This window comes from Rhea americana, unplaced genomic scaffold (assembly GCF_003343005.1).
Source record: "Rhea americana isolate MKP2758 unplaced genomic scaffold, rheAme1 scaffold_112, whole genome shotgun sequence".
Lineage (NCBI taxonomy): Eukaryota > Metazoa > Chordata > Aves > Rheiformes > Rheidae > Rhea > Rhea americana.
This window is the reverse complement of record NW_028185173.1, coordinates 145022-160233: the sequence shown is the minus strand read 5'-3', so window position 1 is coordinate 160233 and position 15212 is coordinate 145022. Positions and strand designations below refer to the sequence as shown.

The 15212-nt window shown below is 38.2% G+C and overlaps 1 protein-coding gene across 17 annotated transcripts in view; it reads left to right on the top strand.

Moving 5' to 3' along the window:
* LOC146600868 (histone deacetylase 9) overlaps positions 1–15212 on the top strand; it is a 307621-nt gene that overhangs the window by 209993 nt on the left and 82416 nt on the right. For 8 of the 17 annotated variants that reach the window (XM_085316166.1, XM_085316208.1, XM_085316199.1 and 5 more), the window contains one exon: positions 491–553. The exons of 2 other annotated variants lie outside the window; for them this stretch is intronic. In XM_085316166.1, the coding sequence (XP_085172292.1) occupies positions 491–553 (63 nt within the window). Of the gene's footprint in view, positions 1–6; positions 554–947; positions 1009–15212 lie in introns of those variants that run through there. 7 more of the 17 variants (XM_085316158.1, XM_085316155.1, XM_085316149.1 and 4 more) reach the window with 5 other exon arrangements.

Here is a 15212-nt window from a genome sequence, read left to right as displayed (position 1 = left end):
GGGGGCGCCGCCGCCTGAACCCCCGGGGGCTCCTCGTCCCCGCGCACGGTGCTGCTTTGGTTTCATTTTTTTAGGAGGCTCTGTTCTCCCCCCTCCTCCGCCCTCCCCCCCGTCCAAGAAAGCCTGAAGCACAAAGATATTTCTTCATTTCTTCTTCCACCTGCTGTTGGCTTCCAGAGCACAACTGTTCGAACTCAGGGGGGCAGAGTCCGCCGGGTACTTCCTATTCTTTTGCGGCAGACTGGGGCTGTGTAAAGTGGATTTTACATTTTTTTTTTCATTTCCTAGTAGCTATTTGTACAGATGCTTACACGTTGCTAATTACTGAAGTGTTTTATCTTACAACCCTCGCTGGAGGAGGTAGGACTACAGAGGGTCGCGCCTGACACCCCTGTACGAGTGCAGTGATGAATCTCTCGTGTAGCTGAAGTACAGCCTGGTTGGAATATGCTGCAGACAATTTACGAGAGTGAATCGTGTTTTTCCTCAGATGGGGTTTCTGGACGGGAGCAGCTCTTGGCTCAGCAAAGAATGCACAGTATGATCAGCTCAGGTAAGAGCCCAGCACCGCACGCTGCTCTGCTCTGGGGTGACCTGCTCAGAAAATACAACCTGCCACAACTGAAAAAAAAACAAAAACAAAAAACAAACATCCCAAGCCCCTCCTTTGAAGAGCTGAGTTTGTTTTCATGAGCTTTTTTATAAGTTGTTGTTAAGTAATTCTGTCTACCTTGTTATTTCAGATATCAGCTGCTGCTTTTGTTGGGAAGGGAGGGGGGTCTGTCTTCTTCAGTCTGCTGCTTTCTAGCAAGAACAGCTTAAGTACACTTTGCAATTCCTTTCTTGTTTTATTTGTTTTGGTCTGTGATTGCAAAATGGGGCTTGTGGTACAGGGTTATTCACAGAGAGAGGCTTCATCAGACCAGACCTTTTCAGTAGGCTGCAGTTAGAGCCCATCATAGGCAGCTCTRTCTGTATGTAATTTTGTAAACAGGATTTGGTCTTCTGGTGAGTTTCCTTTTCTTAAGTTTACATACAAAGGGATGTTTTATATTAATCCTTTCCCATTTTCATAATGGTGTTGCTCTAAAAAATGTTAAAGCAAGTCAGTGTCTTTAATATGTATRGCTTATTTCTTTACTTTAAAAACATTTGGGAACTTGGCAGTGGTACTCAGATGTAATGACTCACTGAAATGTAAATTGGATGTATTTTTAATGAAGGTATTTCAAAGCTGCTCTGATAAAACATTGGACATTTCTTCATGTATTTGAAGCTCTCTTGTATTTTCTAGTTTCTTTGTTAGCTGTGTTTGAGACCTGCACAGGWGGTACTGAGGGTGAATAAAGCCAGAACTGTAGCCATTCAATTAAAATGTCAATTTAGAGAAACTAAAAAAGTACTTCCCACTTGTTAAGCATGGTTATGTTTGTAGATCGCAGATCTCTTAGAGTATTGCCTCTTTTGGTACACCTGTTGAGCCCATGTTTGTTTGCTCGGTCGGTTGTTGTTCYTTCTKTTTAAAAACAGGTGTGTTTCTTTTYCTGCTGTATAGAACTTATGCTGTACTTATGTTTGATTTTTCTTACATACAACTGTAGAGCGGAACTGTGGTTTCAGCTATTAAAATAAATTGTTGTGAGAGATTGAGTCAARTGGCAATACCTTTCCTATCAAGATGTGCCTTAACCTTATGATTAGTGTTTTCCAGTATAGAAAGCCAAGGCTACCTCATAATAATTATAGACTGAAGGAAGGAATGAGAGAGTGAAAAACTATTCCTTGCAGCTTCAAATAATGAGAAACCCTCAGGGAAAAAAGGCTCCCAACAGGTAATGTTTGGAATTGGCAGTTTTCCTTCTCCATTAGAAAGGTGCTGGGTTGGTTTGTTTCATTTGAGGATTTTTTTTTTTGACCTCTCAAATAATTTACCATTTCTTTACCTTTTTAGAATAGATCTTGATCACCAGTTACAGTTCCCTTCTCAAGGATGGGAATCAGGTGAAAGACAAATGTGAACAACTAARCCATAGCTAAGACAACGCATAAAAGCAGAAGGTTCTCTGAAAGTGTCTTTATAGTTCTGCAAAACCATCTACTGTTGACCTGTTGCTCARGAATTACTGTTTTTCTTTGTTTTTTCCTGAACAGGTCAGCAGGTGTCCATTGCTTTTGCATTAGTCAGAGAGATAACACTGACTACTTTTCTGTCCTCCCCTATTTTTTAAATAATACATCAAATTGGACTTAGCTCTCCATAAGTGAAAATCTATTTTGTTAGCTCTCTATGCTACCTTGTAACYTCCAACTAATGTTGCTTGACTAATGGCAATTTTCTCAATTGGAAAACAAGAAAAGGAGAGAGTTTTCTGTAAGTTTGTAGCACTACTTTTCTTAACTGGAGACTAGGATGTCACATAACATTAAATTTTTATCTGATATAAATGCCTATATAACATTCTGTAGTACAGAAGAATAGAGTTGTTCTTTTTCTTCTTTTTTAATTGAGAGTCAGGATCATTATCCACGTAAGAGAAGTTTAAATATATATGCTCTGTAGAATGCCTAATATCCTTCAGTGTTTCTGTTGGCCTTTGAAGTACACAACTAGACAGCAAGTAGTTGACACTGTACTTAGTCTGCAGTTTAATTCATGTCACATGAAACCATAGATTCTGGTGTTGCCATCAGTTACCTTCAGCTCTCTTGATTTCAGAGTCCCAMAGGATCAGACCTGATAATTTGGTATGTGTTGTCTCCTTCTATGTTGTGTATAAGGGAAAAAGGAATTTCCCAGGGGCTGATGATGTGCTCTAGTGTTAAGAGTAGCTAAATCAGTCATTTGAATTTTGCTAATTGCAATGTCCTTAGGTTAAAGTTACCTTTATTTACATAAATGTAGCTTTTGCTCAGATTAAAAAGTTACATATATTTAGAAAGAAAGCCTCTGAACATTTACAGGTTGCCATCTTGATATTTCTGAAGTCCTGAACTAAGCACAACGTAAGCACTCACTTAATAGATTTTTAAGTTTGCTAGTTTTCAGATGCAATGGGCATGTATTCTTCAGCTCTAATTTTATGTGCGCTGGAGTCAGCCCAAAAGAAGACAGATTCGGTGACCAGTGGATACATATTTGCAAAGCAGACAGTCTGAGGAATTTCTGACAATAGCAGGCACAGGAAATACTCCTGTCATGTGAAGCAGTTCTTCTGGTATTCACTCAATTATTGCTTTGCCTGTCTGCCTCCATCCCTGCTTGTAAATCATACTATGAATGAGATGATCTGGATAGGTACCAATCAAAAGTCTAATTATGAATGGAGCAATCTAGATCGGCACCAACTCAAGAAGCTGTATAATTTACAAACACCTACACCTTACTGCAGAGAGCTGAACTAGATTCTCCCATATGGTACTATTGCTCTAAAATGCAGCAGCAAGTACTATGCGTCTTTATTTTAGAAAATGATGCTGATACATTCTTATTTGGTATCACACTTGTTTTATTTTCAAGATTAAAAAAAAAATAGTGTCTAAAGCCTCTTATTATCTTCCGATGGTACTATTTAGCTGTGCTGTTGCTTTAATTTTACCCAAAGACTCTCTAATTCCATGTGTGTCCGGTGCCACAAAGTACCCTAGCTTTCAGTACCCCTTACAGTTTGTTATTTATACTGTGGTAAAGGAACCTCTTTAATATTTGGTCCAGCATAGTCCTGGGCCAGAACATGTGTCAAAATGTAGCAAATAACTGACGCAGAGCTGAACTCATCAAATAGATTTCAGTAGTAAAAATGAGAGGAAACAACCTACCCAGCCATGGAGTCCACAGATATGTGACTTCAAGAAGTAAAGACAAGTTTATTAACCTCTGGTGATTAAACACGCTATGCTGTTTTGCCAAAGGATAAAGTTGCTGTGTTTGCTTCATTTGCCATATTTTGACATATACGCTTCCATTGGCCTTCCTAAATTCCACCTGAACTTTTATTGGATAAGGCATATCCTCTACTTCTGGCCCAAAGCTGTTGTGTTGAAAAATCAAGAGTTCAAAGAGATCTTGCRTTTAAAGCCTTAGTTTGTCACTGATTTGACAGGTGACCTGAGCAAGTTATGTAATCCTGCTTATGTCACTTTGCCCCTCTGTAAAATAAGGAAAATAACACCGGTCAGGCACATAAATCTGTAGGGCAAAAGTAATCTAAAGAGAATATAATGATTTAGAATGATTAATTTGATTGATTCAGTCTACATACAAGCTGCAAAATACTTGCAATTTCACGACTGTAGTCACAGTATTCTCTGCACTGATCAAGAAATTCAAGTTATGTCACTTGGGTATAAATGGCAGAATCAGTGCTACATGCACCATGTTGTATGTGGGACCACAGGTCCTATGAGCCATCTTTCCTCAGTAAACCCTAATCTGGTAAAATTTATCTCATACATTGTATCTATTACATGTCTGGATGCCCATGCATACACATTTATGTAAGTGCATTTATGTTGCCTTCAGGGCAAGTTCTTGCACCTATAAATTTGATTTTATTATTTTTTTTTCCCCTGGCCGTACAAAACCTTCACCTGCTCAACTGTTCCTGTGGAGAGGCTGCAGAAAGCAAGTTATTTAAAGGTTCTGATGTTCATGAAAAACTTGAACGATTTGTTGATTTGAATTAGGTAATATACAATTTTATATGGATACCAAAAAAACATTTGTGTGCTATCTCAGGCAATAAATCTGCAGACGGTTCGCTAGTATCAGCACTAAACAGTAGCTCTCCTCTCTTTGGTATATTGAACTAAATCACCTACTTGGAAAAAAGTTTTTTACTTTAGCCATATATTGTTTTAGCTGTTCGTCTTTGTTATACATATTGGTTTGCACTGCACTCAAAGGCACGTGATTTCAACCAAAGTCTTTCTTCATGTAAGCCTGAGTACAGAATCCATTTATTTCATTAAGATTTGTGTTGAGTATGAGGAATAACTGTTGCTATTGCCAGAACTTTAATCAGACTTCTATTTCTACATCAACTGCATGGCCCCTTTCTTTTGCACAGTCTGCAAAGATAACAAAAGCTGTGAGAAAGCAGAAAATTCAGCTAGATAGTCTGCAATCATTCATCTCTCCTTGTGTATGTATGTGTATATATGTACCATATACATATGAATTTCAGGTTTTGGTAGGTAGATAATGGGGAAGGTTTCAGGTGTCATTGCATTTTAACTTCTTCCAGCAACTATTCTTTTATTTTTATACAATGTATATGATGCAAAACAATCTAGGGAGAGTAACTGACAGATATTATTGTGAAAAACATGAACATCTAAAATGCCCTGTTCCGTGGATCTCTTTAACAGGCTGACTCCTCTGGGTCAGTTATTCTTAGCCTAGTTATTTTCATCTTATAGCATTACAGGTCTAAGATTAGCCTCTTAGGCGTTATCATGCCATCTGAGTTACCTCCTAATATAACTGTACACCGGAATGATTATTTATAGACGGAGCATTCTGTCATTTTTGTGTTATTTCTGGTAGTTTAAATAAAGAAGAGCAACATTCAAGAAAAACCACAGATTCCTTCCTGCTGCCAAAACAACATGACAACTGCCTGCTAAGGGGGCAATGATATTGTTTAAAATGTGTGCTTGCTGCAGATGCAACATCCTCTTTATCTCYTCCACTTCTACTGAAAAGAGGTACCTCAGGGCAACACTCATTTCTCTGGAGGAGGGAGTGGGCTGCCAAAGCAATGCCCTGCACCGGGGAGAGCAGGGGATTCAGGCTGCTGAGGAGAACACGGATATCCACAGTCTATTTTTAGGGTCTGGCACTGTCAAGCTCCATGTTCAGTGTGAACATGTCACATAGGCACACAGCTCCTCAACATGGACCCTTCTGGTTTCATTACATAAATATAGCATTTTCTATGTAATTACACTCCTAAATGCATTGCTTAGACATTACAGGAGAGTATAGCAAATTGACACGTTTTTAGCAAACCGTGCTTTATGCTGCTTTACAAACATTTCTGCTTACGAGGAAAACTCGATTCCTAAAACAGAGCTGTCACTCAAAATGCAGTAAGGCATATTCTGCCGTAAGGAAGTTCACTGGCATGTTTGTGGTTGTTTGGGTGTAACTAGGAGCAAGATTTTAGTGATTGTTTGATGAAGAGCAGCAAAAATAATGAAGTAGGAAATTTTCAGCTGCGTGTTGCTGCAGCCTCTGAATGTAATTGTTGCTCAGGAAGCTTGCAATTTATAAAACAGTGTAATACTGGTGGATTATAATAATCTAATGAACTCTGTATTTTTTTTTCCTTCCTCCACTAAATAAATGACTTGTTTCTATTTCTGTGCGTATTCTGGATATAATCAAGGGACAGTTAATTTGTTCTACTTCAAAATGTTACTCATGTAAAAAGGCTTGCAAAGGCAGTAGAAGCCTTTATATGGTTGAATAACATGTGCTACTGTTAAATTCTCCCATTATACAATAAGCAAATCTTTTCTTTATGTGAGATTTGCAGTCTAACATTACTGTAAAGGTACTTTGGCATTTAATATAATCTGAGCATAGCCAACACATCTGTTTTATTTGTTTTGTGTCTCCTGGTTGTAAACTCCTTCCTACTTCTGGAGTGTACAAACATGACAAGAGCTCCAAGAATTCCAGCCCTTTGTTGATGCCTATGCTTGAAATGCAGGATAGCTTATTCTAATGATAATACATTCCTTCAGGTAATGAAGCTGAGTATCATCAAAAGGAGACAAGAAAAGAACACAGTGATTCCTTTTAAAATGCCTATTTTATAAATCATGTTTTTACAATCAGAGATGATTKTTCTTCCTCATGATCCATGCGGCTGAAGTATGCATACCACAGAGAGGAATAACAGCTATTCAATTTCTGTACAGTCTGGAATGGAATGATGAGAAAGCTTAATGTTAATTTAATAATTTCCCCCAATTGTTCTGGTCTTAATCCATTTCCTCTCCTTTCTCAGTGTCCAAGGCCAGCACCCTGTTGGTGTTCAGCAATAGCAATATGAGAGGGAGCAGGGAACACAGACTGTTAGTTCCAAATCTTATATAAAAACTCCTTTTGGGCTCTGCTGCTTCTGTGTGACTGCTGTAAATATGTTGGTGATGGCCTTTTATTTAGCTATTCACAACACCTCTTACTGAAGGGGAAAAAAAAAATCTTAGTTATCTTTATCTACCTCTTTGATCCCTAGATCAACACCTTTATTGAAAAACATGCTTTTTTTAACCCAACCTTATCCTTCTTATTTTTTTTTTTTTTTTTCCTGGTGGACACAAAGGAAGTGAAACTTCTGGACTGGTCTTGTTTTTGGCATTATGATTTGAGATGCAGAAATGCACATATGGCATTATCACCAAGAAATCCAAAATAAAATCCTCAGACTTTGTGGGATTTTATGCTAAGATGAATAGGGACAGAATTAGTACTTTGAGGTACATAAAGAGGTGTAAGAAATAGCAAAAAACAAATTGTTAGTATGAATCTTTATCTGAGCAAATCTACTTTTATAGCTACATATATGTTGTTTAAGTGTGCCAGTAGATAGAGAAGTGGTTTAGATGCCTCAAAATTCTGATCCTAAAAATCCTTGCTCAGCATTCGATGAAATCTAGTGGGACCTAAATTCAGGAAAACACTTTACCTTGGAAGTCAACTAGATGCTCACCAGCCCATGTTATGCATACACTCAAAACTGCTCCAGACTCAGAGCAGGCCAAGCACATGTCAGAAAGTGGGCATCCTATCATTTGCTGTCACTGTTTTTCCTACAGGCTCTATTTCAAAAAAAGAACAAAATTTTKTTCTTCTGTTTCTTTTAAGAATTGATAATGGAAGGAATCCCACAGGAAATAGTAAGTCTCACCTGCATTTCTTCAAGTAATATGAGATGAGTTACTGACAGAATAGAAAGTGGTTTGAGGAAAATATTAGAGAATTTTATAAATGGAGTAGTTAAAGTGAAAGATTAGCAATGCAAGCACTTCCTATGTTAAAATGCTGCTGCGAGGGAGGCTGGGGAAAGAACTGTAGATGCAAATGAATTATGTGGGAGGTAGAAACTAGAGGGGATGGAAGTACACATGCTAACTATCAGTGAAAGCAAATGAAAACTTTGGGTGAAAACAATTAACTTTAATTGAAATGAGAAACGTTTCTGTAAAAAAAGAAACAAAAGACATAATGACAAACCTGTGGAGCAATCGGAATATTTTAGAATCAGCAAAAGTGGTTAACAACTTAGGGCTGCTTCGTTCTTGAAAGCTAGTATTTAGAGATTCTCTCCCCCCATCCTCCTTCATACAGACTACTTTTCTATTTTTTGTATGAGGATGAGTAATTTGTTTGGGAGAGGGAAAGGTGTGGGACACCGAGTCTGTTTGAGCACATGCTACAAACTGTGCTACATCTCACCATCCCTGATCTCCCCACCCTTGCATCTAGCTCGGCGTTCCTAGAGAGCCTGCAGGGCCATCTCTGCAGGGCTTTTACCAGGAATTACCATTGCTGTGCCACCTGCACCGTCCCTAGCTTGCCTATTCTGGCTGGCCTACTGGGCAGTTTTCTAAGCTTTGTGCTTCTTTTCTGAGCTTCCTGCTTGTTTTCTGTTTTTTTGTTTGGTTGGTTGTTTTTGTTTGTTTGTTTGTTTTTTTCCCTCTGGCACCAAAGCATATAGGGTGATAATGGGGCAGCTGGAAAACTTTAAAGGGAGAAAAAGGAAATTACCAACGACAACAACAAAACGCTATGGGCGAATAAATAAGCCAGGAATGCTAATGTAAATTAAGCAAAAGTAAGCATCACCTAAATTAAGTAATGACGATGCTGTGGATGAATAAGGACAGTAATACTGACATAGCTATTTTGTTCAAAAAAATGAATGGTTAGAAATGGGTAATTCTTTCTAAATAAGAATTATCCTTAGGTTAAAATTCTCATGTATCATTTCACCCAGAATAAATCTTTCTCTTCTTGCTGATATGCATATGCAGTTACAGAAGATATATATGCGTGCACTTTGCACCAAATCTTACCCCTTCCCCCCTCCCTGCCTGGGCACATTTTGAATTTAACAACCATACTAAAATTTGTCAAAAATCTGAGAAGCTTGGAGTCTCCAAATTTAGTTTAGTGTCCTTAAATGAGTGTTCTCAGGCTTTCTAAGCAATTTTCCTCATCCTGCAGAACTTGTAGCACACAGTAGACACATCCCATAAACTTCCTATCTATCTGCCATTCTTCATCTACATATAGTCAGAAGACTGCAGCAGCACACGTTTATTCCTGAAGATTTCAGGAAGTCATTCGTAAGGACCCACTTTTGTTACTCCCTCTAGAGAATATTAATACTATGGTAATGACTAGGAGCTTCAGATGCAGGCCAAGACATGAAACAATTAGCTACCAAATAGACTTTAGCATCATGCTATAGACTTCCAAAAGAAGAATGAGCGACTTCAGAAATCCAGTCTCTATTACTTTTATTACTTTTCTCATTTCCCTCTCTCTCATTTTTCTTTCTTTCATTTTTCTTTTCATTCCTGCTGCATGTGGATAGCATATATTTGAACATAGAGACGTTAGGTCTGAGGACGTGGGAGAGGGGGATCTCTAGAGACAACAGCTAGCATTGCAGGGAAGGAAAACAAGCAGTCTTATCCTCTATTCCTGGCCGTTCGTTCCTCTGCTGAGCAGTCGCGTCCCCTGTGCTACTGCCACAGGTATTCATGTGTCCACTTGGAACTGGTGGGGTGAAAAACTGGCTCAGGTTAAAGCGTAACCTCATGTTTACTGTGCAGCTGCAGCCGCTTCTTCCAGCGTGGGGAAGGAAGGGGTCGTCGTCAGCGCCCAATGGGCCGGAGGTGGGAGAAGGAAGGCAGAATATTTTCTTTCAACATGCTGTGGCTTACACTGGTTTTGAATATATGTAAAACTACTGCCTGAGAAATCTTTGGTGCCTAGAAAATATACCCCTCACTCTTGTCAACATCTGAAGGATAGAGCCTAAAATTTCGCGCCCAATTAACACCTTGTTAAACTCCAATTAACTATATAGCACGTTTTCCTTAAGCAGAATTTATGCTAATACTGCCTCAATGAAGCTGCCAGTCATTACCTTTTATTATCGATAAATTTCATCTGTTAGTATGAAGGGGAAATGCCCTACATTGTTTAGCTTTAAGTGGGCAATATAAAATAATATCTATAATAGCCTCAACAACCTGCAGCAAATATGAGTATGATGGAAGCAGCAGCCAGCTGCATCTCTAAACCATATCAGCCCTGGTGAGGTGCCACRTGTACAGTCTGCTCTGGGAAAGCCTACATGGCTCTTGCATGCAATTTTTGTTCCGTTTTTTTTTTAATCATGTCTTGATGGAGAAAATGGTTTGCCAGACATTCTTGCACAGTAACTTTCCTATTCTTTATTTTTGTAACCTAAGAATGCTCCCGCATACCCTTAGCCTTTCTAGATAGTCTGGAATTCAATAGAATTCAAGCTGTGGGARCAAAATTTTCCCGCATTTGGTGCTGCTCGCTGTTTGCTACTTATGAAAGCATTTGATACCAGTACCTAGATAAACCAAAACCAAAAAATAAGTGATGCTGACGTGCTAGCAAATGGGTCAAAAGGCTCTTATAATTGTTCCAGTTGTTGCTGTTCATGCAGTCTCAAGTTTGTGCACATAATTTGATAAATTAATGTATATTCACTAAATACRCTTTTTTTTTGATCAGAACTTTTCAAAAATGGCTGCTTTTTGCAGTACAACACAAAGTAGAGTGTACAAGATGTGGAGGCAAAGGGTTTTTTTCATTGCTGGTCTATTGCTGTGAAAGTCTACTACTGAACTGGGGACAGCCACGAATCACAAGTGAGACAAAATGTAAAACTGAAAACACTGATTATAAGCAATTATGTAGGAAATAATGTTCTTTCTCCAAATATCAGAACTTGGTGTTAGAACTAATTGTCCCAAATGTCAGTAGAAAAGAGAAAACTCCAMTTTCTTACCAGATAACGTCTTCAGATATTTGAGCTTTGTGATTATGGATATAACTATAAGGCATACCCAGAAGCCAGTAGTAACTTTTTGCAAATGAGAAAGGCTGTATAGATCGYCTAATGTTTCTTCTCTAAATCTAGCTTACCCTTACTTGCACTCCCCAGAAGGCCCATAGTTTTGTCGATAATTCTCATTTATAATATGGTCACATTATTTTCCTCTTCCAATATAGACAGGCAAATGCTAAAGTGGATATAAATAATGTGTGTTCCATTTTAGGACTGTAGCAAAAAAGCGTGGCAGTTCAAATGAAAATCAGCCTCTTTCTTCTTATGGAAGGACGTCTTTCCAAGCTCTTAATCATCTTAAATCCAGTTAGCTTCTTCCTGTTTCTGACATGGTTCCCTCTGAGATGGGATACTCAGAATGGAATATTCCTGGTGACAAAGCCTCATAGATGAATATGAAAACATACTTTTATCCTACTTTCTGTACTTCCTGTTCTCCTATTTGAATCTGGCTATATATTGACCACATGTTATCACTGAGCAGTCTGCTATGACAGCCATCTGTTTTTAAGGTTTTGGTAATGATTAATAAAGCATGAGTAAAATATACTTCCACTCATTCCTCCCAATAGAAATTACCTTGCATGTACCAAAAATGAATGAAATTTTCTGTTTTGTTTCCCCATCACAAACCTTTTTGAGGACCTCTGGCATTCTGCCGAGCCTTCCATGAAATATCCTGAAGAGATTTGTTTCCTCTGTAGTTTTAACCCAATCAATCTTTTTTCCATTATTCCAGATCTATATTAAACCAGTGATTCCTGTGGCCTCATTGCACTATCAACTTTTTTCTAAGTTCAAAAGGAATATTTATTTCCCTTCTGCTTTTTATCTTTCAAACTGTTTCTCATCAGTGATAGAATTCTTGTAACCTTCAYGCAAAACTCGAAGAAGTTTACACTACACAAACTCTTCTGAGATACCTTGTGAAGGACTTTTTGAAAGTCTAGATATGGAACAGATCCTAAACTGGTACAAAGGGTCATAGCGGTACTGAATTACRGGCCCTTTGTGGTCACCATTTTGTCACCAGTTTTCATGTAAATTAAATTCAAAGCTTGTAACTGCAAAACTGCAGAGTCAGTTTCCATCAAACTTGATTTGTTCTGTAAATGTCAATAAGATTAAAACAAGTCATATTTAAACAAAAATTGGCTCAGCTGTTGCTGTTAACAGAGGATATAGTTTCTGAAAAAAACATATGGGAAAGAATATCTCTTCTTCTTTTTAAATTACATACATGGCATCTTATTTGGCTAAAATCATTTTTGCTAAAGCTCTTTTAAAATTAATCTGCAAGCTCAGACAAAACATGAGAAATTTTAAATTCAAAACAACTTATTGTGAAGATATCACCAGAAATGAAAGCAAGAGTAGATCATGCATTTCAGCCTTGACTAGAGTGTTTTTAATTACAGTGATATAAATGGATCATATTTAAAATGAAMAAAGTATTTATGCTTCACATTCATTTGCAATACTGTGTGTTGTTCTGATCCAAAGAGTTTAAAATGAAAAAAAAAATAAAGATTACAAATCTGATACAAATACTGCAACATATGAAGAGGGATTAAGGGAGCTATATTTATAGTCTATAACAGAGAGAGCTCAAGGGACATGGGCACAGGCTATAAATAACTTCAAGGTAACAATATAAATGAAGAAAGGGAATTATTTGTTCTCAAAAGATGGTAAAACATGGAATAATAGCCTGAAGCAAAGAAAAGAAAAGTTTAGTTTAGATCTTAGAACTTTTTCTAACAGTAAAAGCTGTTGAGAGCAGAGACAAATAACTGTGGTAGGAGGGTGAAACACTACCTAAAGCACCAAGTACAGCTTTTCAGCTACTTATTAAAATGAGTCATAAATGAAGTCACGATGGAGTCCAATTAGATGTAGTTGTGTTATAAAATTCACAGGGCTAGACTGAGTGACACAATCMCAGATGATTTTTTGATCATCTTACCTGTTATATTATCTAATGCTTATATTTTCTGATATGTATTCATTTACTGGGAAAATTACATATATAGAACATTTTTTCCAAGATTATTGTGTAGTTTTGTCCARATTAAGGGTAAAAAATGACATTATTGGTCACTCAGTTTAAAACTGCATTTAGTAGCAAGTTTATAAAGTCATTTTATTTTATTCAAGTGGTGGAGTCACTCACTGTTACTGGTTTTGGAGACAGGGAAGMAACCCTTCTCTATTTATCCGTCAGTGCCTTTTGAACACTGTTAGCTTAGGTTGCTGATAAGCAAAATACCTGGTGTGAATCTTGCATGGTGGTGTCAGAATAGCGGCCATGTGCTGGCTACTGCTAATCCCCTTAAATGAAACGACTCAGGTAGGCTGGGTGTGGGTCTGCTTTAAGCTGAGCAGGTCCCTAGTATGGCCGTGGTAGAAGGAAAAGGAGGGACAGGGGACATGAACTGCGAAGCTGATGCGGGTCAGTTCTTCGCTGGAGGGCTGTAACCRTCCCGTGGCCCTCAGCTGGAACCTTTCGAAACAATACCGTTCTGGGTTAGGTCGTGTCAGGTACGCGTTCTGCTTTTGTTCTTTCTTCAGTTCAGTGTGTCCTTGGGACTTCCTAACGCTGGAAATTTTGCTTTACAGTTTAAAATTTATAGAGAGGATGTTTTCACTGTAACCCAGTAAAGAAAGACCATGTCACACCATGCCATCAGATAAACACAGGGGGCTTGAAAGAGCAAAAGTTCTTGTAAAGAAATGGTAGAATGTGAGTGTGAGTAAGTGAATGAGACAGTGGTTGACTAATGGTGAAAAACTGCACAGATATGCTTGGATCTTTACAAATGCCATACCACTTACTTGATCATTCAGCAGATGTATGACTTTCCCAGTACTAATGTGCTTTCTGAATGTCAGGAAAGCAATATGACAAAATGTTAAGTAGGTAGTTTTGTTATCTTTCCTTGTCTAACATATAATTCAGTAGGCAGTGATAGTTTTCCAGATATTTAATTTAGCATATATTACAAGCAATATATGTAGTAAGTGTTGTTTGAGTTAATATTGACCAAATCATGTAGAAGTGTTTGGTATGTGTTTGCTTTAAGAATTATATGGGGAACATCATTTCCATTTCCATTTCCATTTCCATTTCCATTTCCATTTCCATTTCCATTTCGTTCTCAGCTGTTTTATACCCTTGAGCTCTTACTGCCATCAGAACGCTCAGCTGCTGTTAAATGAGGGAGGGTCTCCTGTACCTGAGAATCCCAGCCAGTGGTGGGTTGGACCCACTGGGTAGTAGATCAAAACTTGAATCTTTCTGCCATTTGCACCATGCTTAGTTAATACTTCCTTACCTTTTTTTCTGTACCTCTTAGCTGCCAATTTGCTCGTCTTTCTTAAATCTCTGTTTTAATAAGATAGTTGAAAGAATTATTTCATGTGAATAATAGAAGAAAAAATGAAAATACTGTGTGATGAAGGGCAGCAGCGGTAGAGATTTGGTTTTGTATTTGACACATCTTTTTCTCACCCCTGCTTCTCTGTACTCTCGAAACCGTATTTCCTTTTAAGTCAGATGGCAACATTGGAAGAATAGCTTTGTCTCACTCAGTGGCCACCCTTCAAAATAAGGAGTGCTCCACATGCCAGGCCTGGCAGTGGATAGATTGGATACCTCTGGCCCTCTTGGACTTGAGATCACTTACAGACGTCCTGGATATAGCCTTGGAAATCAGCAGTAACTGCCTGTCTCCTCTCTCTGAGGAGCAGTTACTGGCTACCTCCTGGAGTAATTTGGCTCAYTGCACTCTACTGTCTGCAAATTTTACCTGTTAACACCAGAATACTGGCAATTTGCTGGGCACTGCTCATTTCACTCAGATGGAACAAATGCACAACAAGAAGCTAGAGGGAATTGTTGCAGAGAAAGGTGCAGTCTTTTGAGAGTAGACCATTAAAAATGATAATTCTGGTTTGCTTTACATATAGAGCTGTGTGCTTTCAGCCTACAGAAAATGTAGTATTTCTTAATTGCTTTTTCTTCACAGGGCTTGCCATGATCTTTTCCTCTGTCACCTGTGCATCTATCTTCCTCTATGCTGA